Source organism: Neoarius graeffei, chromosome 3, assembly GCF_027579695.1.
Source record: "Neoarius graeffei isolate fNeoGra1 chromosome 3, fNeoGra1.pri, whole genome shotgun sequence".
NCBI lineage: Eukaryota > Metazoa > Chordata > Actinopteri > Siluriformes > Ariidae > Neoarius > Neoarius graeffei.
In genome coordinates, this window is record NC_083571.1 from 77,347,072 (window position 1) to 77,372,831 (window position 25,760).

The following is a 25,760-nucleotide window of genomic DNA, read 5'->3' on the forward strand; positions in this document are numbered from 1 at the left end:
CTCTCTCCCGACCAGAACACGTGTGTGTGGCGTGTGCGCGCGTTTATGTCAAACGTGTAGAAGCTGAAAAGCTAATAATAAAAGAGTTAGTGAGAACTCAGTATACTGGCCTGCCGTGCTTCTGTGCTCCACCCACCTAAACACTTATACACAAACCCATAGCAATAAACTAAAATTAGAACCCAGTCACATAAACCTAAACAAGTGTACTGTTCTCTTCGCAACTCGAGGACGATTACTAAAACCCGGGACGGGACAGGACATATTATCGCTCACGGTCACCGTCCCGTCACGGACCGGAATCACCCACGTGCAATGAACCGGTGCTACAGGTGCTCTAGCCCCTGCCCCTTTTCTGTTTGCTGTCCAAAGTGCCCTTTTCATAGGGACTGTTTTTTTTTTTTTTTAATATTTGTAAAAGATAAGTTAGCTCCAACATCAATATTCTCTACAATTTGACAATAATATATGAAATTATAGATTTATAAAATAACGTTTTTATATGTAAATACGGACATCAATCCGTGACGTCATGCATTCAGTGCGCCTCCGTGCAGAAAGCGCATGCAGGCGGTTGGCAGTGGGAGACAGTGCGAGGAACGGCATGGTGAGGTCACACTGAAAGTCTCCTTTCATTTCTTATCTGAACATGCTGCAATATTGTGCAGCTTAGAACACAACAGTAAATGCGTAGGGTTGTTTATCATTGAATGAAGCCGCCTAGGCTATATTTAAACCGTTTGCTCCATCCATTTCATTAACTTGGAAGATTCGGAAACTTTAGTTTGAACGACGGCGTTAATAACATATTCTAGCAGCTTCGAAAACTTAAGGCTGAATGACGACGTCCACAACATATTCTAGGCTGTCAGACCTTCTTCTGCTGGCAATTGAGAAAGATATCCATATTGAATACAGTGTTGTCACAGACATTAGAACATGGCAAACCGAAGACTGCTGCTTTGAAGAATACTGCAAGCATTTAGACGGATCTCTCACACACACACACACACACACACACACACACACACAATGTTCAGTGGCAATTGAAATTTAGTTTTGAATAAAGTTAACTTGTGTGAAAAATTTGTTCCAAGTGCCCTTTTTTGAAGGTTGAGCCCCTGCCCCTCCAAAGGTCTTTGCACGGCCCTGACCGGAATAATTGTCACGGACATATTATCGCTCACGGACATTGAACTCTTGTCACGATCTTACCTTATCTGTCCTGTCTCGTCCCAGCTGGGATCTTACCTTATCTGTCCCGTCCCGTCCCGGGGGATCTTACCTTAGCTGTCCCGTCCCGTCCCGGGGGATCTTACCTTATCTGTCCCGTCCCGTCCCGGGGGATCTTACCTTAGCTGTCCTGTCCCGTCCCGTGGGATCTTACCTTATCTGTCCCGTCCCGTCCCGGGGGATCTTACCTTAGCTGTCCTGTCCCGTCCCGTGGGATCTTACCTTATCTGTCCCGTCCCGTCCCGGGGGATCTTACCTTAGCTGTCCTGTCCCGTCCCGTGGGATCTTACCTTATCTGTCCCGTCCCGGGGGATCTTACCTTAGTTGTCCTGTCCCGTCCCGGGGGATCTTACCTTAGCTGTCCTGTCCCGTCCCGTGGGATCTTACCTTATCTGTCCCGTCCCGGGGGATCTTACCTTAGTTGTCCTGTCCCGTCCCGGGGGATCTTACCTTAGTTGTCCTGTCCCGTCCCGGGGGATCTTACCTTATCTGTCCTGTCCCGTCCCGGGGGATCTTACCTTAGTTGTCCTGTCCTGTCCCGGGGGATCTTACCTTATCTGTCCTGTCCCGTCCCAGGGGATCTTACCTTAGTTGTCCTGTCCCGTCCTGGGGGATCTTACCTTAGTTGTCCTGTCCTGTCCCGGGGGAGTTGTCCTGTCCCGTCCTGGGGGATCTTACCTTAGTTGTCCTGTCCCGTCCCGGGGGATCTTACCTTAGTTGTCCTGTCCCGTCCCGGGGGATCTTACCTTAGCTGTCCTGTCACGTGTCATGGTGTAGTTTGGATAACATACTCTAGTTAGTTAAGAATAATCAAAAGAAATAAAAAAGAAGAAAGAAATAAACAAATTAGTGTGTATGTGTTAATATTTATTTCTTCTTTGGTCTTCCACATTTGCTCTGACATTTGATACATTTTAAATTCTTTGCTTTGTCAATTTCATCCTGGGTTTTATGCTCCAGTCCTTCACATGATGGATGATACCACTGTTTACATTTAGTACAACTGAAATACAATTCACTATCCTCTGGCATACGGACAATAAAGTAGGGTCCGTCCCGTCGCATCCCGGCCCGTGTCACGGGTTTTAGCAATAACCCAACTCGAGTTCAGGAACTGACGTCAAATCAAGATGGCTGCGCACATCAACATTAAACACAATCGCATTCCTTACCTTTCAGTGCATATATGTTTGCTTTAGCTCATTCAACACAGAGACATATTCTCTTGTTAAATCGACTACACAGTTCCCTATTTTTAAGGAGGAAAACATACATTATCATCACAGTTAGCTAACAGAAGACGAACATGGAGGCGTTTATGGTTTTTCGTCATTCCGAGCTCCGACTTCCAAGGAGTTCAGTCGAACACGGTAGAATGAGCGCCTGACAGTGTAAAGTTCGGGAAACATACAAGGTAGGTCAACCTGCTCATTGTTGAAAAATACCACTGCTGTTTTCCTTCCCTGTATCGACTTCCGCTGAGCAAACCCAGGCGTTTGAAAAGAATCTGATCACCAGCGAGCACCTGAGTTTCGGGGTAGTGACTGTAGTCCTCTGTCCTTGTAGTAGATTTCCCCAAAAGTGCCGGCGATCAAGAAAATACAAGACTGGGTTCATTTCAGCATCAGGTAACTTTTTAAACGTTTATCTTACATGACAAACAGTCTGGAGGATGATGGCTAAACCCTAAAGTTGACTAAACTTCACTTGTGAAAAGGGAAACCTTTATTGTCTTACTTTTTATAGCCTAATTAACAGTTCTGGTTTTAATATTGTTCACACAGTCCGGGGGAAAAAGAACATGGTGTTTTCGCTGAGTCATTTCGTGACGTTCACATTTATTTATTTACTTAAGGGTTGTTTTACAATCAGGGTACGCAAGCTAAAAATCACATTTAACACTTATTATCTTCAATATCAAAAGGCTTGACTAAATTAACTTGGTTGTTTATTGTAGCCCTGTGATAGCTCTATTTACCATGCAAAAAAAAAATTTGGTGATAACGTTATTTTTGGTGACTGTATGGCAATATATATCATATTTAGCGAAATTACTCGTGTCATTTAGAAAAAGTGCTTTTTTGACCACAGGTAGCTCCAAAAGGGATGCACTTCAATCATTCTTTATACCATAAAACATATTTGGTTCCATATAATTGGAAACATAGTTAAGTTTTAATGTTGAATGCCAGTAAGTTTTCAGACTATTTTGATCAAATTAGTATGTAATTGTGTCAAAATAATGTCCTCTCCGAGACAGCTAATTTTTCAATATAAAATAACATATCTAAAATGATTTTCATCCTAAAATGTGGTCATGATATTGGGACATAAATATTATAGACAACTAACACAAAGCTTACAGCCTTATATTTAAAAGCACTATGGAAGTAGTGGATCCTGAATTGTCAAAAAAAACATGTCCTCTCTGAGAATCACTTCATTTGTTTCTCCCGTCTTATAGCAGATTACACAAAACTACCATACACACGTCAAAAAATTACCTGAAATCTGTTCTTTAACTTGTCCTTCACTTAAAAACTGGTACAAGAACCAGTTTGAATCAATTTGAATTTTGGACCCCTGCGACACAAACTTTGTACCCTGATTGTAAAACCCTTTGATACAAAACACATGCGCACCCCTTCTAATGCACAACATGGGTCAAAAATGACCCGCATTCATTTTCCAGGTTATTTCATGCTGATTGAGTTTTTCTTTGCTCTATCTTTTGAAATCAGTTTATTTTATGGTTGAATATTCCAAGTATTCTTTAAATATCTTGTTTGAATTACCACATCATTAATTTAATTTTTTCTTTCCTACTTTATGAACAAAAATAATTTTTATATTACTACACGTGGGTCATCAAAGTGTGACTTAAAATTAAATGTCTTAATACTATAATAATAATTTGTTTCAAGTAATTACTTTAGCAGTGAATGGGGCCAGTTATTTATTTATTAACTATGTAGTTAGCTAAGCCAACTACAATAAAATTAGCTAACTAAAGTAGAATATGTCAACAGCTCGGTAGCTAATAGTAATTACTTGTAACTTTCTGACAAGTAATCTACTCACTCTCAAGGTAACCTAAACATCATCAATTTTTTTCTAAGGTAATGTTAGAACAATTTTAAAACATTACTTGCATGTATTAGATGGGCAAAGGGCGCTGTGCTGAGCTGTGAAATGTCTGACACAAGCACAATTCACAGTTCCCACCAAACGCTGTAGTAAATGCATGCGGGTCGTTTCTGACCCATGTGTGTAAACTTGATGTAGAATTACAAAAGCTGTGCTTGTTCATAACTTAAGAAAATAAAAATAAAAATGATGATTTGTGCTAAACAAAAACAAGATATTTACTGCATATTTACTGCATATCATATTACTCCTTTTCTATTTAGACTTCACTGGCTTCCGATTAGTTATCGCATCCAGTTTAAGATTTTATTACTAGTTTACAAAACTGCGAATGGTCTTTCTCCTTTGTCTCGTCTCGTCTCGTCTTCTTCCGCTTATCCAGGACCGGGTCGCGGAGGCAGCAGTCTAAGCATGGAAGCCCAAACTTCCCTTTCCCCAGACACCTCGGCCAGCTCCTCGGGAAGAACACCGAGGCGTTCCCAGGCCAGCCGAGAGACACAGTCCCTCCAGCGTGTCCTGGGTCTTCCCCGGGGCCTCCTCCCGGGGGGACATGCCTGGAACACCTCCCCAGGGAGGCGTCCAGGAGGCATCCGAAAAAGATGCCCGAGCCACCTCAGCTGGTTCCTCTCGATGTGGAGGAGCAGCGGCTCTACTCCGAGCTCCTCCCGAGTGACTGTGCTTCTCACCCTATCTCTAAGGGAGCGCCCAGCCACCCTGCGAAGGAAACTCATTTCAGCCGCTTGTATCCGCGATCTTGTTCTTTCTGTCATTACCCAAAGCTCATGACCATAGTAAACTTAAACTCCTCCACTTGAGGCAGGACTTCTCCACCAACCTGGAGAGGGCAAGCCACCCTTTTCCGGTCGAGAACCATGGCCTCGGACTTGGAGGTGCTGATTCTCATCCCAGCCGCTTCACACTCGACTGCAAACCGCCCCAGTGCATGCTGAAGGTCCTGGTTTGAAGAAGCCAACAGGACAACATCATCCGCAAAAAGCAGAGATGAAATCCTGTGGTTCCCAAACAGGATTCCTTCCGGCCCCTGGCTGCGCCTAGAAATTCTGTCCATAAAAATTATGAACAGAACCGGTGACAAAGGGCAGCCCTGACGGAGTCCAACATGCACTGGGAACAGGTCTGACTTACTGCCGGCAATGCGAACCAGACTCCTGCTCCGTTCGTACAGGGACCGGACAGCCCTTAGCAAAGAGCCCTGAACCCCATACTCCCGAAGCACCCCCCACAGAATACCACGGGGGACACGGTCGAATGCCTTCTCCAGATCCACAAAGCACATGTGGACTGGTTGGGCAAACTCCCATGAACCCTCGAGCACCCTATGAAGGGTATAGAGCTGGTCCAGTGTTCCGCGACCAGGACGAAAACCGCATTGTTCCTCCTGGATCCGAGGTTCGACTATCGGTCGAATTCTCCTCTCCAGTACCCTGGAGTAAACTTTCCCTGGGAGGCTGAGAAGTGTGATTCCCCTATAATTGGAGCACACTCTCCGGTCCCCTTTCTTAAAAAGAGGGACCACCACCCCAGTCTGCCACTCCAGAGGCACTGTCCCCGACCGCCACGCGATGTTGCAGAGGCGTGTCAACCAAGACAGCCCCACAACATCCAGAGACTTGAGATACTCAGGGCGGATCTCATCCACCCCCGGTGCCTTGCCACCGAGGAGCTTGCAAACCACCTCAGTGACTTCGGCTTGGGTAATGGACGAGTCCACCTCTGAGTCATCAGCCTCAGTCTCCTCAGTGGAAGACATGACGGTGGGATTGAGGAGATCCTCAAAGTATTCCTTCCACCGCCCGACAATGTCCCCAGTCGAGGTCAACAGCTCCCCACCCGCACTGTAAACAGTGTTGGCAGAGTACTGCTTCCCCCTCCTGAGGCGCCGGACGGTTTGCCAGAATTTCTTCGAGGCCGACCGATAGTCCTTCTCCATGGCCTCCCCGAACTCCTCCCAGTTCCGAGTTTTTGCCTCCGCAACTGCCCGAGCTGCAGCACGCCTGGCCTGCCGATACCCGTCGGCTGCCTCAGGAGTCCCGGAGGTCAACATGGCCCGATAGGACTCCTTCTTCAGCTTGACGGCATAGACCTTTGTATTTATCTGAACTTATAGAATTTAAGATAATTACTAGATATAATTTGAGATCTACTTCAGATACGCTTCTGCTAAAGCAACCTAGTTTTAAAAGTCTGAAAACTCTAGGTGACCGCACATTTATAATTGCGGCACCAAAACTTTGGAACACTCTTCCAATAGAAATAAGAGCTACAGACAATCTAAATACATTTAAACGCCTCCTGAAAACCCATCTGTTTAAAGAGGCGTATAACTGCTAAGCGATAGAATATTATAGAGCTTTTGTCTTCATTTAGGTTTTAAATTATAATTAGTTATTTTTCGTTTTATTATCAAATATAGTGATGATTTCGTAATTTATTATCAGTTAGTTATTGTTCACTAAGAATGTAAGATTTATAAATATTCATAGAATGTAATTAGATTTTCATACTTGACATTTTTCCGATATTGTAATGCGCCTGTGAGCATTTTTTATGTAACAGGCGCAATATAAGTAGTTAAATTATTATTATTATTATTATTTATTATTATTATTATTATAATATTTGGAAAAGTAAATGGCAAAATGAATTTATTTCAAAAGTATATCATAGAAACACTCAGCCATACATGAAATAACCTGGAAAATGAATGCAGGTCGTTTTTGACCCATGTTGTGCATTAGAAGGGTAGTGATACAAAAAGGGTTTTTATTCAAAAAGTAAGAAAGGAAAAAATAAAATAAGGATGTATGATGATCAAAAACAAGTTAATTGAGGAATACCTTGAATGCTGAATGATGGAATTAATTTATTGCAAAGATATAGAAGATAAAAACTCAGCCGGGTAACTTTTGCCCCATGTTTTGCATCAAAGGGTTAAATAAACGTAATGCGGTGTGTGATCTAATCTGAGATGCTGTGTGATGTATTGTTGCTCCCAGGGATGTCAGAAGCATTTTTAATGTGGGGGGGACACACTGGGGGGGTCCTCTCCCAGAAAATTTTTAATTAATTAGATGCCATTTCCTGCATTCTGGTGTGTTTTTAACAGGTTGTTAAACACCTAATTTTACCTACAAAAGTCACTTAATTCAATGACTATTTTAGAGACTCAACAATAAATCCTCATTCAACTAGTCCATATATTCATCAGCCTGTTTTTAAACCCACTGCTACGCCTAAGATAATGAGATGAATGTGACACAATTTATCACCAACAATGACTTTATGGGTGCATTTTATTTTTTATTTTGTGTTTCCTTTTTTATTTAGTTTTAGATGTAACACAACATGCCACTGGGCCAAGCAATAGTGACACAACTGTATGTTTAAAAATAAGAATATTCATAATTTCACACAATGAACAGGCATGACATGGCATCATGCAAACTTCATAACAAAATCACACTGTGTCAAGCAACGGTGACACATAAAAAATAACTTCACACAATGAACAGGTGCAATTTTGTTAACCACCAACAGTGACTTTAGTGGGTGCATTTGACTTTTTTCCGATTTAGCGATGTAACAAAAATGACATGGCATCATGCAGTCTTCATAACACAAAATTACACAGTGTCAAGAAATGACATATATAAAAGAGAACTTCACACAATGAACAAGTGCAGTTTTGTCAACCTACATGCAATGGTGGTACTACAGTAACATTTACAGATTAGTATAACAAAGAGATTTATAGATATAACTCCTTCTTACATTGGTGCCACCACAATTTCTACCACTTCATAACTTTTATCCCCCTTTCCTTCACAATCCACCTGGAATAATATCCGTCTCTCTCCATTGCTTTCCTTTCTACTATTCCTTCCCCATACACTGATTTCCCATGTTACTTTCCAGAAAACTGGCAAAGACCAGACAAAACAAGTTCTTCAAATCACAACAGGGAATCAATAAATATTATCAGAGCAGACTTGACCTCATTCTTGGCATTACAATAAGGCAGGCCTACTGGGTTTGAATTAAATGATGGCTAATATTAAGCTAGCTGATACATCTCCTAACATTGACTAGCCAGCTAACTGCACTAACATTTCTATTGGGACAAAAACAAAACCCTGTCCTGTGGGGAAATTTTGACTTACTTTCTGCTTCTTTGTAAAGAATTTCCTTATGTCCATTGTGTCTGGGCAAGGCAAGTTTATTTATATAGCACATTTCATACACAGTGGCAGTTCAATGTGCTTTACAGAAGTAAAAGCAAAACAGTAAACAATAGAAAATAAAATTACATAAAATAAATGGGGGAAAAAATAAGAATTAAACAATAGTAGCAATAAAATAATAAAATGAAGTAAAAATTCAGTAAAAAAAACAGCAGAATAAAATAGAATAAAAGTTAAGTAAAGTTTAAAACATGCAGAGACTGTAAAAGTTAAGAAAGTTCAAAACATGTAAAGATGACAATATTAATCAGTTAGCAGAAAGCATCTGAAAACAGCTTGGTCTTTAGTCTAGATTTATAGACTGGGGAGGGAGCAAATATTGCAAACAATTCATCATCAACCAAGAATACCCCATTAGGCTAAACTTATTTCATTGTTTAGTTGAACATTAATTTAACGTGTCCTAAGGTTAATTTTGAGGGCATATAACAAAAGAATAAGATTTTAGCAAAAGCTAGACATTGTGAGGTGGCAATGGGGCTGATGTTACCTCCTCCACTTTCGAGCAGCTGCACCTTGCACCAAAATGTCTCTGCTTGCACTGAGATTCACTTCACTTGCATGCAGCGAGTTGTTGTAGGTCATGCCCGGAAAACCCAGAGTGGATTTTCAGTGGTATGTGTATTCTCTTATCGATCAAGTGGAATGGATTCTTTCACGAAGCAATAGAAACGGTGCTCGGTGAACTAATATTTTATGTTAAATGTGTGTGTGGGGGGGGGGGGGGGGGGGTCCAAACGAAGAATTGTGAAGGGTGGCGACGCCCATGGTTGCTCCCAAACTGTAATCATTACTGTCTGGAAAGACAGGTTTAACAGGTCTATATGAACCCAGCGCTGTATCTTTTTACAAATGAGATAAACAAACAACCTAAACTCAAGTACAACATGTCACATTTAGGCCTAATTGACATCATCCAAAGCAGTGCAAGATTAGGTTTTGCTCTCTGGAATAATTAGGCTCAATAACAGTTGTAGAAAAGGTTTGACTGATTTACTCGTACAACATAAAACATGACAGCATAATACATGCAGCTGATGTTGATGAGAGGAGACCAGGTTGTGTTAGCCAGTACGTGTTTAAATGAATGAATCATGTCTTCATTCATTCATTCATTCATTCATTCATTCATCTTTGGTCAGGGTGATAGTGGATCCAGAGCTAATAGTGCAGAGTGTTAAAACACGTGTTCATTGCAGGGAAAATTTATCATAGCCTTAGGCCCAATTCTAATTTCTACCCCTACCCCTCCCCCTCCGCCTTCCCCTTGGCCCTTCCCCTTGAAACTGAGCTACAAGGGATAGGGCTTGAAATTCAACCCTTACGTATTGGGATAGCCCTTCAACGATCGCATACGTCATCGGGTACCTCCGTCAGCGTTTACGTTAGCAAAACGCAACCAAATGCGTCATTGGCTGCGACCAGCCGCTACAGTCAGAGCCAGAAATCTCTGCTGGCAGGGTGTGATTTGTTAACTAACACCACTGAATGGGAGATCTTTGGCGCTTCGTGCACCACATCCGACAGAATGAGGTGTCAGAACACTCATGTAAACAATAAAAGCGAGAATAACAGAACAAAACGTACGCAGTAAAGCAACCGAAAACAATACTCACTCCCAAAGCTTTTTAGCAGCAGCTTGGATTTCAGAAATCGCTGCTCATTCTCAGCTCGAAAGCGAATCAAGCGGCGTGTTTCCTCTGGATAACAACTTAAAACACGTAAATAATGGAGAAAATACATTTATGACAATCTTTCGCCGCGGGAACCGCCATCTTTCTGAAATCCGCATGAAATCTCGCTGAAATCCGCATGGCATTGTGGGAAATCACTCAAACCCCTTCGTTCGGAGTCTGCTCCAGGAAAATCTCCGTTTGGAGGGGTACAGAAGCCCTCCCCCTTCCCCTACCCCTCCGCGTTAACTGGGATTGGGATACCCCTACCCCTTCACGTGAACGCGCAAAATGGAGGGGAAGGGCCAAGGGGTTGGTCCAAGGGGTGAAATGGGATTCGGCCTTAGAATATGGGAAGAAACCAGAGAACTGGGGGGGGCAAAACATATGGGCACAGGGGGAACATGTGAAACTGCACAGGCAGTAACTCGTACTCAGGATTGAAGCACCAACAATATCTGTTGTGCCAAAATGCTTATAATCCCATATATTCAAACCTCAAAATGACACCAAAAAGTGTGGCCCGGATAATACTGGCACTATATGACACGATTACCGTACACCAAGCAGCCTTAAAAACAAGTAAATTATGGTCAGTGTTTGATCAGGGATGCATTGATCAATCAATTATCATAAATAACCTGGTTTAATATGGCTCAATCTCAATATATTTGATGTTGTGTAATAACTCTGTTTTCTTGTGATGATAGAAAATCACGTTGGGCAAATTTGAGGAAGTGGAACCAGCCAACGTTTGCTTAAATGGGAAATTTAGTAGGGCAGAACAGCTTGGGAATTCCTCGAGGAAAAGGACCACACCAGGTTGGATGCACAGACTTAATGGTGGGACACACAATACAGGTACGTAAGTAAGTGAATAACTCTCTCACTTCCTCCTTTAAAATGCAAATGAGTTCTGAATAGGGTTGGACAAGCAGGTATAATAGTTTCATTTAGGAAGCAACCCATTCATTCAGTTGCTCGCGCTCTCATTTGTTCCTTTGTGAGATTTTTGGCTGACCTCACTAATGCTGTTTTGGCTATGGGCCCGGTCCCACAACACTGATAACTATACCTATAACTACAGCTATGACTATACCTATGCCTGAATTTAGTTCCAGTCTGGAGCGGTCACACCACAACTATAATCCTGACTATAATATCGGTTAGTCCTGCCACTCAGGTAAATACTGTAAATGCATGCAACTTAGGAATAGTCATGGACGTTTTTTTCCAAGTAGTAGCACATTATTCTGGATCATACTGTACAGCTTGGACTTCAAAACAACCCATGCACATACTCTGGGGGTTGACAAAACACGCATAGGTCATAGACTATAGATCACGAAAATATAATAATAAAAAAGGATATAAAATACAGAGTGGTTAAGGATTTTAATACAGATGCATCACTGATGCTAATAATTTACAGATTGGTCACAGATGTTTCAGAATATTACAGATCAGTTACCGATTTCATACAGATGATACATCACGGATAAAAAAAAAATTAAGAAGTCTAAAACAATTGAATGTTTGGACTGCTGAAGTTCATTATTAAAATATCTTACCTGCATTTCTATGTTTACTTTATAAATTTATTGGTATTTCATGGAAAATCAGATCCATGAATAAAAAAACCTGTGCTTTGTATTATCTCATCATCTCTAGCCACTTTATCCTGTTCTACAGGGTCGCAGGCAAGCTGGAGCCTATCCCAGCTGACTACGGGCGAAAGGTGGGGTACACCCTGGACAAGTCGCCAGGTCATCACAGAGCTGACACATACAGTGTGTTTACATGCACATAGAGAAAATCGAATTTCTGCCGTAGCTCGACTGAAATCGAAGTTCTAAATGCCATGGAAACACCTTAGCTCGGCTGAAATCGAACCGAACTGGATTTCTCGTAATCGAGCTACGCGACCTAGATTATGCGATTGTAGCAGATCTACTTGGTGCATGTAAACCCTATCGAGCTACGTAGTCAAGCTACTTACTTCAGCACTGCCCCTTCCGGAAGTGACGAGTGACGAGACCACAAGCGGGAAACACAACAGCCTCGGTCGGCATGACAACAGTAGTAGAAATGTGCACTTCTGGAGCAATGAGGAGATAGAGTTCATGCTCATTCAGCTTAAGGAGTTGAAATAATATATATATATATATATATATATATATATATATATATATATATATATATATATATATATATCTTGATGTTGCTGTCCTCGTCATCATTCTTCTTGTCAACACGGAACTCAAGTGGTTAATGGATCCAGTTACGGTAGAATCTGCCATATGATAAACACACACAAATACAGGTTACTGACATGAGAAAAGACATAAACAAGATCCTCCATGGCTTGTCCCCAGAATGTGACTCAGACAGTGCAAGCTCTACTTCTGCCAGTACTGACTTGTATGCCGTTGTGCATCCTGACCCTGACTCTAGTGTGGTTGCTAGTAGTGATGATGATTCAGACTCAGCTGTGAGTGATGAGGCAGAGTAAACTAAATGATAGTTTGGCATGACCCTGACACATTGGTGCAGTTAGGTTTCTGACATTCAGATGTTCTCTGTTGTTCAGTTTTTGATTAAGGATTGAAATTGAGTGATGAGTTTGTTATTGTGAATAACTCTGTGTATTGTAATGTTCACTGTAACAGTTACTGTATTTGCGGCAGGCTTTTGAAGACGTTGTCCTCGGCTCCATTCTTCAGTTGTTGACTTGATTAAGGAGTGAAATAAAGTGATAATGAGTTTGATGGTGTGTGTAAGTATGTGTATTTTAATTACTGTAACTGGTACTGTATTTGTGGTTTGAGGGCTGAGTTGGAGGCCAATTGACTGCCTGTGAAAATTCAAACTCATACACACAGTCACAACAAACGCAAAAGTTGTTGAAATAATTTTATTGGATTCTCAGGATTCTCGCAAAACGGTTTTGCGAGAATCCAAACAGATTCCTGCAAATTTTCACGAAATTCTAGCCCTGGGGGTGATCTTTACATTGTGTCTTCTTCCAAGTTTCAAAATCAGCAGGGTTATCAGTGTTTCTGCTCTCGATATACTCATCATATGCACTGCAAAGAAAGGCATATAAAGCACACTCACTCACTTGATGGGCATAACGAGTGCTAGTGATGTGGGAAGCTTTAAAGTGCCATTCCACCATTGGATGTATTTTTTGGCATAAAATACAATATATTTTATGACAACATGACTAAACAGAGAAATCTTTTAGCTTCAAAATGATATATCAAACATAATTTTTTGACAACGACAAGCATATTAATTTTGCCACCAAAGTCACCTACCCTTTTAATTTCCGCGCGGTAGTGAAACGTGATGTCATCGGCAGGTTCCCCTTCTTGTGTACCACGTGTCGGTCTATTTTTAGACCAGGAAACCCCCAAAGTGAGAGAGTCATTTCTCCTCGTATATGGGGGCCAAAAAAATTGCGAAAAATTTTGAGTTAATCTTTCAGTTAGCTAGATTTATTGGTATTATTTTTATCGCGTTCTATCCACCATTGCTGATAATATGTGCCACGTCACACGTCACGTGGTACACAAGAAGGGGAACCTGCCGATGACATCACGCGCGAAAATTAAAAGGGTAGGTGACTTTGGTCGCAAAATTAATATACTTGTCGTTGTCAAATTATATTTGATATATCATTTTGAAGCTAAAAGATTTCTCTATCTAGTGATACCATTTATATATGTTGTCAAAATATATTGTATTTTATGCCAAAGAATACATCCAATGGTGGAATGGCACTTTAAGAATACCATCAGCTCTTCCGTCTCTTGTAACGTCTCCTTGAACCAGTGCATTGTCCCATCCACTATTGTTCAGCCATTGTCTGATCATGTTGAATAACGCCATTTCTGTGTGCAAACCACCCATCATAACCACATATTTGTCTTCTCCATACAAATCTGCTGTATGCCGTTGTGTTTGCTTGGCAAGTGCAAATAACGGCTGATCCGTCACAATCACCGGTGCTTGTTCAGGGTTGAGATGTGCGGTTGACTGCTTGGCTATTTTCATTGAGTGTTGAATCATTGCCATTGTATGAACATTTTCATCAAAAAGTGGTAAGAGTGAAGTAATAGCTTGGGCTCTCAGTGCTTGGGTCTGCAGCAATGCGAAATGAGCAGACCAAAATGGGTATTCAGCTTCTTCTAGTTTTTCTTTTTCTCACAGCCTTTCAACTTTATCAAGCCATTGATACTCAGACATCATGCTTCCACTGATAAGTTTAGATAAAAGATTAAAAACAAAGAAAATATCTAAGGTACGGGGAGGAAAGAAGGAAAAAAGATACATTTAGATTTCCTTCAAATTCTAATTGTGAGCCTGCAGTACAAGACTGCTGAGCATCTAGAAAATCACTTTCTTTATAGCGTTAGAGGTAAGATTCCAAAGGGGTCTTGCTTTTATATGCATCTAGTAATTAAAAGCTTTATTTACTGAAAATTTCATGCTTGTATCACAAATTACACAATATTGTGTGGGTTTTTTTTTTTTTGGTCTCTTAACCACCGGACTATTTTTGGGAGGTGGGAGGAAAATGGAGAACCCATCTGTAATTACAGATGATATAACTGTAGGTGCTGCTGTTATTGGTTTACTGGTAATTTAACTTTTTACCTGTTACACAATCATTTATTTTGCTTGCTTTCCTTTGCTTCATACTAGCAAAGAAAATTTAGCTCTTATTGTTTTATGTACATTGTGTAAAGCATGTATAAATATGTATTGCATGTGCCACAGTGTTACTTCATATTTATATATCATGTCATCAGTTATGTTTACCAAAGACCTAAGAGTACAAAGCAGTTGTGAGTGGGTGGGGGTGTTTTGGTCTTGTAGAGCAGTCTTTATTATGCTGAGCTAGTGTGAACATGAACCATTTGGTCCAGTACAGCCTCGAGTCAGATTAGTAATCATTCATACACCTCTGTTACAAGTGGGAACATGTGCTAACATTGCTTTCTTTGTGAGAGTCCTAGTTTCTCTCACACAGGGATGAGAGTTTTCCGCTTTTCGGCGGATTTCCGCTTTTTCTGAGCGAAAATCAATATTATGCCAAATCCGTTGAGATTTTTTTTCATTGAGGGGGGTTGGGGTATGTTCCTTCGTGATGCTCAAGCGTACGACGATGTTACATGTTTACATTTTCGCCATCTTTAGTCTCGCTAAGTCTCGCGGTAGAATACGTGTTATCTACAATGTAATTGGCCAAAACATCGCTGGCGAGAGCATGATAGCCAATCATAACAGTTGTTACAAGAGCGTGAGAGAGAACAAAAGCCAATCATAACAGTTCTTACAAAAGTACCCGCATCTGCTCTATTTTATCGAAACTTGCACATGTTCATCGTCGCTGCGCTTCAAAAATACGTTTCTCTTTCGTATCGTTTTTTTTACTCAAAATGCCAAATACAATTGACAAGCAAGACGAAGCGAAGGTACGTGAAATCAATGCTGGTATAAAAAACAGAGAGGACTGACAAGCTTTTGTCTTTGGCCAAAAGGCTGAAGAAGTCGAAATGATTAAATGAAAATGAGAAGTGACTGTGAACTATAAATAATTGTATAAAGTGTACACAGACATTATCCCATAAACTTGGCATTCGTTTGATTTAATACATTGAACATGTATATGATGGTCAGTAAATCTGAATTTAATGCTGACCATTTTGAAAACTTAAATATTTCAAAAGACTTTTTGAAATCATATGCAACTAATGAGGACATAGGGTGACTGACCTTTTCTCCCTAAGAAATTTTATTTAATATATGAACATTTTGATAATTAATAAAACTTACGTTTAATGTGAATTTAGTTTGTCATTTTTGTTGATCATAAATTATAACCATACCCTTGAATGTAGAATGTGATTTTATTTTGAATTCAAACAATACTCCTATTGATTTGAAACATATTTTCATGTAAATATATAAAAAAGACAACAGATTTTTTTTATCTACTACAGCTCAGATTGCAGGAAAAGTGGTTTGTAAGGCCTTATTTTTCAAAATTTTCCTGGGGAGGGGGGTATCCCTCCCAGACCCCCGGCTTCGGGCGCCATCTTGTTTTCTACTTTTTTGGTGACCACCCACTCTCATCCCTGCTCACACCAAATGGGCAGTGGTAGCTCAATGGTTAAGGCTGAGTGTTCGTTAATAGATCACTAACCCCCACGTGGGGTTGCTTGATTTACAAATGGGGTCTTGAGAGGGGAAAAAACACACATTCTTCTCTTTTGTTTTATTCATTTGTTTGACTTTTTATTATTAGAAATATTAATAATTTAACATTAGTTGTAAAGCATTAGATTTGGCACTTCTAGATTAGTAAATGCATTTCAATGTAAAATTGTAAAAGTTTAGATTTGAGATGCAGCTCATGACAACCTTAGGCTTTAAAGACAGCTTTAAACAGAGCTTGTTGCTGTCCTTGTTACTTGGCTCTAACATGCCATCAATAGAGATCTTGCAGTCACGTGACCGGAAAGTACACAACCGCCATCATGTCGGTCAAAAACACCGCTGAATACTGCTGCACTCGTGTACAGAATGGATCAATTTCAACCGACGGACTACACGGCTCATTTTTCTAATGAACAGATAACTAGATATATGTCTAAAATAAACGATCTACAGATTTGTGACCCTTATGGCTTTCCGGATGGAGTTTTCACGACCGGATTTTGAACTGCCAGCGGAATACCTGGACGGAATACCTGAATCAACTTTTTCTCGCTGTTCAGTGGTGAAGCACTGCGTGCTTATAAATCTCTGGACAGTTTTCTTTACAGAAATTCAGGATTTGTCAGCGACTCAGATGTGGCATCTTGTAAACAAGAAAATGATCCTCACTGGATGGGTAAGTCACTTAAGTATTGAGTATAGCACTGACCAGCCGATTATAGAATAAGGTAATTCCAAATTGTCCGTGTTGTTTACATGGGTCTGGCGTTGGAGAGGTAGAGGCTTGGCAGTGGAGGTTTGAGTAGCTGTTTTCTGAGCTTAGTCAACAGGCCGGCTCTGCCTGTAGCCTCGCTTTTGCTTCGGCTCCCGGCGCTGCCCCCTTCGCTTTGCTTCCAATAACAATCCACGGAGACCCCGCTGGTCTCGCAATCTGGTCTCGTCCGGAATGTTTTTTTTTTTTCTCGTCCAGAATGTTGTGCATGCGATGGAAATCGCTACAAACCGTCATTTTCTGCTGGAAACCAATGTCCAGTAAGTCCATACGGTTGTAGTGGATATTGAAGTCCGGTACAGACGAACAACACGCAAAAATACACACAAAAAACATAAAAAAATGTGCACAGGTAGGGAGAGCTTGTAGCCGCAGCCGTTGTAGTAGAATTGCATATAGTAGGGTTTTCCAGAAGAAAAGGTAGAAGTAAAAGTAGAAGTAGAAGGCGGAATATGGCGTTTGACCGACACGACGGCGTCTGTCACAATCTGGATCGGCTGTGACGTCACATGCAAGATCTCTATAGTGTGTGAATTTTTAATCTTCCAGAGGTTGATAAAGTACACAGAGTATGTGAACCTTGCAATGCTCTTATTTCTGGCCCATGTCACACCATCCCAGCATGAATTATTACCTCCGCCAAGGAGGTTATGTTTTCGGTAGCATTGGTTTGTTTGTTTGTTTGTTGGTTCGTCTGTTAGCAACATTACGGAAAAAGTTATGAACGGATTGCTCTGAAATTTTTTCCAGAGGTGTGACTGGGCACAAGTAACAAGCCATTAAATTTTGGCGGTGATCCAGATCACCTTCTGGATCCCGGATTTATTTAAAGGATTCTTGGCGGAGGTCTGTGCTCTCCGAGTGCTTTTCTAGTTCCTTATATATTGGTTGAAATGGATTGTGACGAGTGGAAAGAGATGTGCCCTTATCAAAGCTATGTCAAGACATGTAAGCTCACCTTTCGCACTAGACAGTAAGCCTGAGCAAGGACCATTCCTTTTGGCTTTTGTCTCTCACATTACTGACACAATAAAATCTACAAATGTTACAGCAAATATGAAATTATAAATAAAGCAGAATGTAGGGTGGTCAAGGTTTGGGGTCGTAGAAAATTCATAATATGCATTTGGGGTTGTTTGGGAACCCTTTAATGAAATGTTGAGTTCAAACTCCAGAGAGCTATTGTTGAACAATTCCCCTAAACCCTCAACTATATCTGGGTCACCATATATGGCAAAAGTACATGGACAACTGGCCATCATTATGTGGGCCTCAAATTGTTAATTGTCTAGAATGTTTTGTATGCTGTAAGATTTCCCTTCACTGAAACTAAGGCCAAAAGCTGTTCCAGCATGACAATACCCCTATGCACAAAGGTGGTGTTTACATTAGACCGTATCCGTCTCGTTTTCGTCGCGGATGCACTGTCCATGCGCATTAAAATGCCGGGAAATGACTCCACAGGCGGAACAACTTGAATCCACCAGGGCCCATGTATTCAACCCAGTTCGTATCTGATCCGGTGCTGTGTAAACATTGAGGAACGAGGAAACGCTGTGCTGAGCTCTAGCTGACGTCGTCATTGGACAACGTCACTGTGACATCCACCTTCCTGATTCGCTGGCGTTGGGATCACACACACACAGCAGCTCAGTCCCGAATCACTGCTCGTGCGCTTCACTCACGTGCTCTGTGAGCTGTGCAGGGCCGGAGTGCGCACCCTCCAGAGGGCACTCGCTGTTCAGGGCGGAGTGATTTGGAGCGCAGGAGGAAGCGCTGAGCTGCACTGAGGTTTATTTACACATTTCAACTTATTTACCTCCTTCAGGCGCTTAAACTCAGTGAGAACATGAACATCACAGCCAGGTGTGTTTATCTGCTGGAGAAGGTGTTCGCTTGCCATCCTTCCACTTGCAAGTGGTGAGTGACTTGCGCATGCCCGATATGCACTGAGATCATGTGACGTGCCGTCTAATTAGTCATGTGATTAGCGTATCTGTGTATTGGCGTTGCTGTGTGCACGCGAATCGTGTATTGGCGTTGCTGTGTGCACGCGAATCGTTTTAAAAACGTTAATCTGATGATCCGCTGATACGGTCTAATGTAAACACCACCAAAGTGAGCTCCATGAAGACATGATGTGTTAATGCTGGAGTGGAAGAACTTGAGTGTCCTGCACAGAGCCCTGACTGAACTCAACCCCACTGAACACCTTTGGGATGAACTGGAGCCTCCTCACCACATCAGTGCCTGATCCCACTATTGCTGTTGTAGCTGAATGAACACGCACCTCTATAGCCACACCCCAAAATCTAGTGGAAAGCCTTCACAGAGGAGTGGAACTTTTATTATAATATCAAATTGGGGTTACAAGTTTGGAATGACTCGAGTTCAACAAGCACTTGTTGGCATGATGGTCAGGTGTCCACATACTTTTGGCTATATAGTGTATGTGACTGGATTGCTGTTCAAAACAGAAATTCATGCATTTACAGGGAATCTTCTTCAGACTTTACTATCCATGCCAAGCACCAGAGGGTTCTGATGAGCCACACTGGATCCCATGCAGAGAATACTTCAATGGCCTTGCTGACTTCATGAAAATGAGCCGAGCACTGAGTGAAAGAATTTTTAACTACCTCTTTGGTAAGCTCTTTGTTCAGACACCAATAATGAATATCTTTAGCCTCTTTATGTATTGAAAAGACTTGTTACTGTGAAGTAACACCTACTGAATGTTGAGTATATATTCAGCAGCTGTTCTATTGTACTTAAGTGATAGGTGTGTGTGTGTACACAGTATTTATAAGCTTATACTCTATGTATTCAACATTTAACCGATATACCTAGATTGTGAGACAGAGATTTTGACATTGCTGGTTAAAAGTTTGGACACCACTGCTTATAAAAGGCGTTTCTTCATTCTTACTATTTTTTTTTTCGTTTTCTAATGGAATTATGCTGTAGCCATGGATAAGAATTATTTTTGATTTTAAAGACTATCTATTATGCACTGCAGTTCTTTCATGAGCGCTTATATACCAGCCACTTTAAGAAGAACACCCCTGCACGTTCAGTGCAGTTATCTTATCAACACACGTATTTTCACACAACACTTTAGAGTTTGCACAGAATGGTATGCATCCTGTGAGCAGCAAAGACTTAATGAGCAGCATGTAGAAATGCCTTACTGATCAGAGAGTTCAGTAGATAAGAGTGGTTTAAAGCTAACAGGAAGGCTACAGTAACTTAAAGGAGATACGCAGAACCATGGCCTCACTTTTTGTTTATAAATGCCTTGAGACCTCAAGAATGGCATAGGAATAGTTTTAAGCATTAACAATAAATCTGATATAGTAATTTTTACGATTAAAGTGGTTTTATATAGGTAGCAGTCTGAGTGAATGACCTTTGACATCTGTGACGTCACAGCAGGAAGGCTATCGGTCTCATCACCATTTTCACTATACTAAAACACAGAGCTAACTGCAACTTCGATCCTACATATTGAGCTAATTTATCACCATGCCGCGTAGATGTGTTGCTGGCGGGTGCAGCAACACAACAGAAGGTGGATTTACGGTGCCTTCATGGCCCAAGAATGTTCAAACTGCAAAGATTTGGATGCGTTTTGCGAGAAATTCATGGATTGAGCACCTATGAAGTGGTCTGTCTGCTCTGCACATTTTACTGAGGACCCATACGAAACCTCTGATCTGTTGAGGAGCGTTGGCTATAAGCCCGTGTTGAAAGAGGGTGCAGTACCAACAATTAAAGGAAAAGAAAACTACAAGAAAGGGAAAGTAAGTTCAGTTGCACCAGTTCTCCCGGTGTGTGAGCCGGGCAGTAATGGCGGAGTACTCAGTATGGAGAAAATGGAGAATGAGTGGACCAGTCGTCAGATTTCTCTGCTGGATATGCTTGCCTCAGCAGCAATATCTCACCCTTACATGGAAGAAGCGGATGAACGAAGAACTGAAAGTCAGATTGTTTCAAAACAATCGGCCACAAGCTCAGCCTTCAGGAAGTGAGAACGCAGACTGGTAAGATGAGACTCTCATTTGGTTACATAACAAAAACAACATTTGTTGTTTACCTGCATTTAGATTAATACATGTAACTTGTATTGTGTGTTTAAGTTACCGGTATAAGATTATTTAATTTGCTTCAGAATGTGATTGTCTCAGTTCATCGGATTTATTTAATTAGCCTTTTATGTTTTATCAGTGAAAACGCATGCATGTACATGTATGTTGCATAAGTTATAACACCTATCCTGTTTTAATGAGAGTCACATGAGACTGTCAGTTCAATTCCATCCAATTCTCTAGGCGGCTTTGTTCTCTGGCTTTATTTCATAAGGTGGGGGCCTCCATGGCCGATGTGTTACTATTCGCTTTCCGATGGTTCAAACTGATACAGTTCTATGTGTATAGCAGTAGCATGTGTACACACTCTAATTTCAGGACTATCACAGTCAGATGTATTACTATCCGAGGAATCTGAAGAATCTCCAATAAATCCAAACGAAGAGACCATTGCAATCACTCTCGCCTGCCAAGTCTGGCTTTGGTCTATAGCACCAGTTCCCGCTGTGACGTCACCCACCCAGGGCTGGCTGGCTTAGCGGGGCAGCTTGAATGCCAACTTTGCGGTTGATTTTAACGCTCATATACAACCTCGATTCCAAAAAAGTTGGGACAAAGTACAAATTGTAAATAAAAACGGAATGCAATAATTTACAAATCTCAAAAACTGATATTGTATTCACAAAAGAACATAGACAACATATCAAATGTCGAAAGTGAGACATTTTGAAATTTTATGACAGCTCATAATTTTATGACAGCTCAATTTTATTTGGCTCATTTTGAAATTTCATGACAGCAACACATCTCAAAAAAGTTGGGACAGGGGCAATAAGAGGCTGGAAAAGTTAAAGGTACAAAAAAGGAACAGCTGGAGGACCAAATTGCAACTCATTAGGTCAATTGGCAATAGGTCATTAACATGACTGGGTATAAAAAGAGCATCTTGGAGTGGCAGCGGCTCTTAGAATTAAAGACGGGAAGAGGATCACCAATCCCCCTAATTCTGTGCTGACAAATAGTGGAGCAATATCAGAAAGGAGTTCGATAGTGTAAAATTGCAAAGAGTTTGAACATATCATCTACAGTGCATAATATCATCAAAAGATTCAGAGAATCTGGAAGAATCTCTGTGCATAAGGGTCAAGGCCGGAAAACCGTACTGGGTGCCCGTGATCTTCGGGCCCTTAGACAGCACTGCATCACATACAGGCATGCTTCTGGATTGGAAATCACAAAATGGGCTCAGGAATATTTCCAGAGAACATTATCTGTGAACACAATTCACCGTGCCATCCGCCGTTGCCAGCTAAAACTCCTATAGTTCAAAGAAGAATCCGTATCTAAACATGATCCAGAAGCGCAGACGTCTTCTCTGGGCCAAGGCTCATTTAAAATGGACTGTGGTAAAGTGGAAAACTGTTCTGTGGTCAGACGAATCAAAATTTGAAGTTCTTTATGGAAATCGGGGACGCCGTGTCATTCGGACTAAAGAGGAGAAGGACGATCCAAGTTGTTATCAGCGCTCAGTTCAGAAGCCTGCATCTCTGATGGTATGGGGTTGCATTAGTGTGTGTGGCATGGGCAGCTTACACATCTGGAACGACACCATCAATGCTGAAAGGTATATCCAGGTTCTAGAGCAACATATGCTCCCATCCAGACCACGTCTCTTTCAGGGAAGACCTTGCATTTTCCAACATGACAATGCCAAACCACATACTGCATCAATTACAGCATCATGGCTGCGTAGAAGAAGGGTCCGGGTACTGAACTGGCCAGCCTGCAGTCCAGATCTTTCACCCATAGAAAACATTTGGCGCATCATAAAATGGAAGATACAACAAAAAAGACCTAAGACAGTTGAGCATCTAGAATCCTACATTAGACAAGAATGGGTTAACATTCCTATCCCTAAACTTGAGCAACTTGTCTCCTCAGTCCCCAGACGTTTACAGACTGTTGTAAAGAGAAAAGGGGATGTCTCACAGTGGTAAACAATGTCTTGTCCCAACTTTTTTGAGATGTGGTGTTGTCATGAAATTTAAAATCACCTAATTTTTCTCTTTAAATGATGATACATTTTCTCAGTTTAAACATTTGATATGTCATCTATGTTCTATTCTGAATAAAATGTAGAATTTTGAAACTTCCACATCATTGCATTCCGTTTTTATTCACAATTTGTACTTTGTCCCAACTTTTTTGGAATCGGGGTTGTGTGTGTGTGTGTGTGTGTGTGTGTGTGTGTGTGTGTGTGTGTGTGTGTGTGTGTGTTTAAAAATAAAGGTTCTGTGTATCTCCTTTTAAAGAACCACTCTTTATAGCTGTGGTGAGCAGAAAAGCATCTTTGAGACATTGAAAACCTGATCAGGTTTCACTCCTGTCAGTGAAAAGCAGGACTCTAAGGCTACATTGGGTACAGACTTACCCAAACTGGACAACGTTCAGGGTTCTGCATGTTGTTCATTCTGAGATGTTTTTCTGCTAACCATGGTTTTAAAGAGCGGTTATTTGACTTGCCATAGCATTCCAAATGCTTATTTCTGGATGGTTAACATAACACAAATACAGTCCAGCTGACCTGTATTCAGTATACCTTTTACAAACATTACTGTAATGCAATAATTGTGTTATTCCGATGCTCATAAAGGACAGTCATCATTGATTCCATATTTAACCACCTCAAACACCAAAGTACAGGTTTACATCAGCAGAAGGAAAAAAGCTTTATTAGATGATAAATTATTTTCCTGTATTACTTGTGTAACACTATATAACAACCATTTATCAGTAGAAATGTCATAAAGGTATTTTATTAAAATTTTATGATGCTATGACTTCGGCCTTAAAAAATGAAATGGCAGATTTGTGCCATCCCTGCTCCTTGTATTGTCTATCCACCTTAAAATGGATATTTTATTTTATGTAGTATATTTCCTTATCTGCCTCTGAAAAATTCCTGGCTATGCCACTGTGTACATGTATAATGAGTTCTTTAAAATGTTTTAACAACTTTTTGTTTTCTTCTTTGTTGTCAAAAGGCTCTTACAAAATCCCAGCAGCATGGAATGCCTCTTTTAAAACCGATGGAAAATACCCAGTAATTATTTTCTCTCATGGTCTGGGAGCATTCAGGTACATTTAATTCACAGTAGCCAAAGGTAGGCATGTGCAGGTATAGTAATTATTATAATTGCTTTGCATAAACTTATAGTATTGTGTTTAAAAATTGTCATTAAGAATGCCTCTGTCCACAGTCCTATCCAAAAGTATTGGACTGTTAAGGTTTGACACCTCTGGATGTAACGATCAGAAAATGAAAGCTGAAATTATGATCTGTTGACACATTCATGTATTGATCTCAATCCCAAATGTTTTCAGTGCATAATGAAAACAAAAGAACTGGTTTTGCCATGCCAATACTTCCAGAGAAGACTGTATATGCCTGTACCTGTCTTTTTGGGCAGCATGTTACCTGGGAAATGTAACTGTAGTATACCTTGGTTGCATCATCCTGAAGCCTTATAATTTTATATGAGGCTTTCTCTTAAAACAGGCACAGGCTTTCTCTTAAAAACATATACTAGTGCATCTCAGAAAATTAGAATACCATGAAAAAGTTCCTTTTTTTCATAATTTAATTCAAAAAGGTAAACTTTCATATATTCTATATTCATTACATGTTAGTGAAATATTTAAAGCCTTTTTTTGTTTTAATTTTGATGATTATGGCTTATAGCTCATGAAAATCAGAAATCCAGTATCTCAAATTATTAGAATATTCCCTAAGATCAATCAAAAAAAGGATTTACAATACAGAAATGTCCAACTTCTGAAAAGTATATTCATTTATACACCCAATACTTGGTTGGGGCTCCTTTACCATGAATTACTGTATCAATGCGGTGTGGCATGGAGATGATCAGTCTGTGGCACTGCTGAGGTGTTATTGAAGCCCAGGTTGCTTTGATGGTGGCCTTCAGCGTATCTGTATTTTTGGGTCGGGTGTTTCTCATCTTCTTCTTGACAATATCCCATAGATTCTCTATGGGGTTCAGGTCAGGCAAGTTGGCTGGCCAATCAAACACAGTAATATCATGGTCAGCAAACCATTTGGTAGTAGTTTTGGCACTGTGGGTAGGTGCTAAGTCCTGCTGGAAAAGGAAATCGGCATTTCCAAATAGCTCGTCAGCAGATGGAAGCATGAAGTGCTCTAAAATCTCCTGGTAGATGGCTGTGTTGACTTTGGACTTGATAAAATACAGTGGACCAACACCAGCAGATGACATGGCACCCCAAATCATCACAGACTGTGGAAACTTCACACTGGGCTTCAAACACCTTGGATTCTGTG

General features: G+C 40.8%; 1 protein-coding gene across 2 annotated transcripts in view; it reads left to right on the forward strand.

Annotated features, from left to right (window-relative positions):
* The first annotated feature begins 2,366 nt into the window (after window positions 1-2,366).
* pla2g7 (phospholipase A2, group VII (platelet-activating factor acetylhydrolase, plasma)) overlaps window positions 2,367-25,760 on the forward strand; it is a 41,164-nt gene continuing 17,770 nt past the window's right edge. The window contains exons 1-5 of one of the 2 annotated variants that reach the window (XM_060917369.1): window positions 2,367-2,647; window positions 2,800-2,861; window positions 11,026-11,176; window positions 19,811-19,961; window positions 24,448-24,541. In XM_060917369.1, coding sequence (XP_060773352.1) covers window positions 11,078-11,176; window positions 19,811-19,961; window positions 24,448-24,541 — 344 coding nt within the window. In that variant the 5' untranslated portion in view covers window positions 2,367-2,647; window positions 2,800-2,861; window positions 11,026-11,077. The other variant, XM_060917370.1, reaches the window with a different exon arrangement.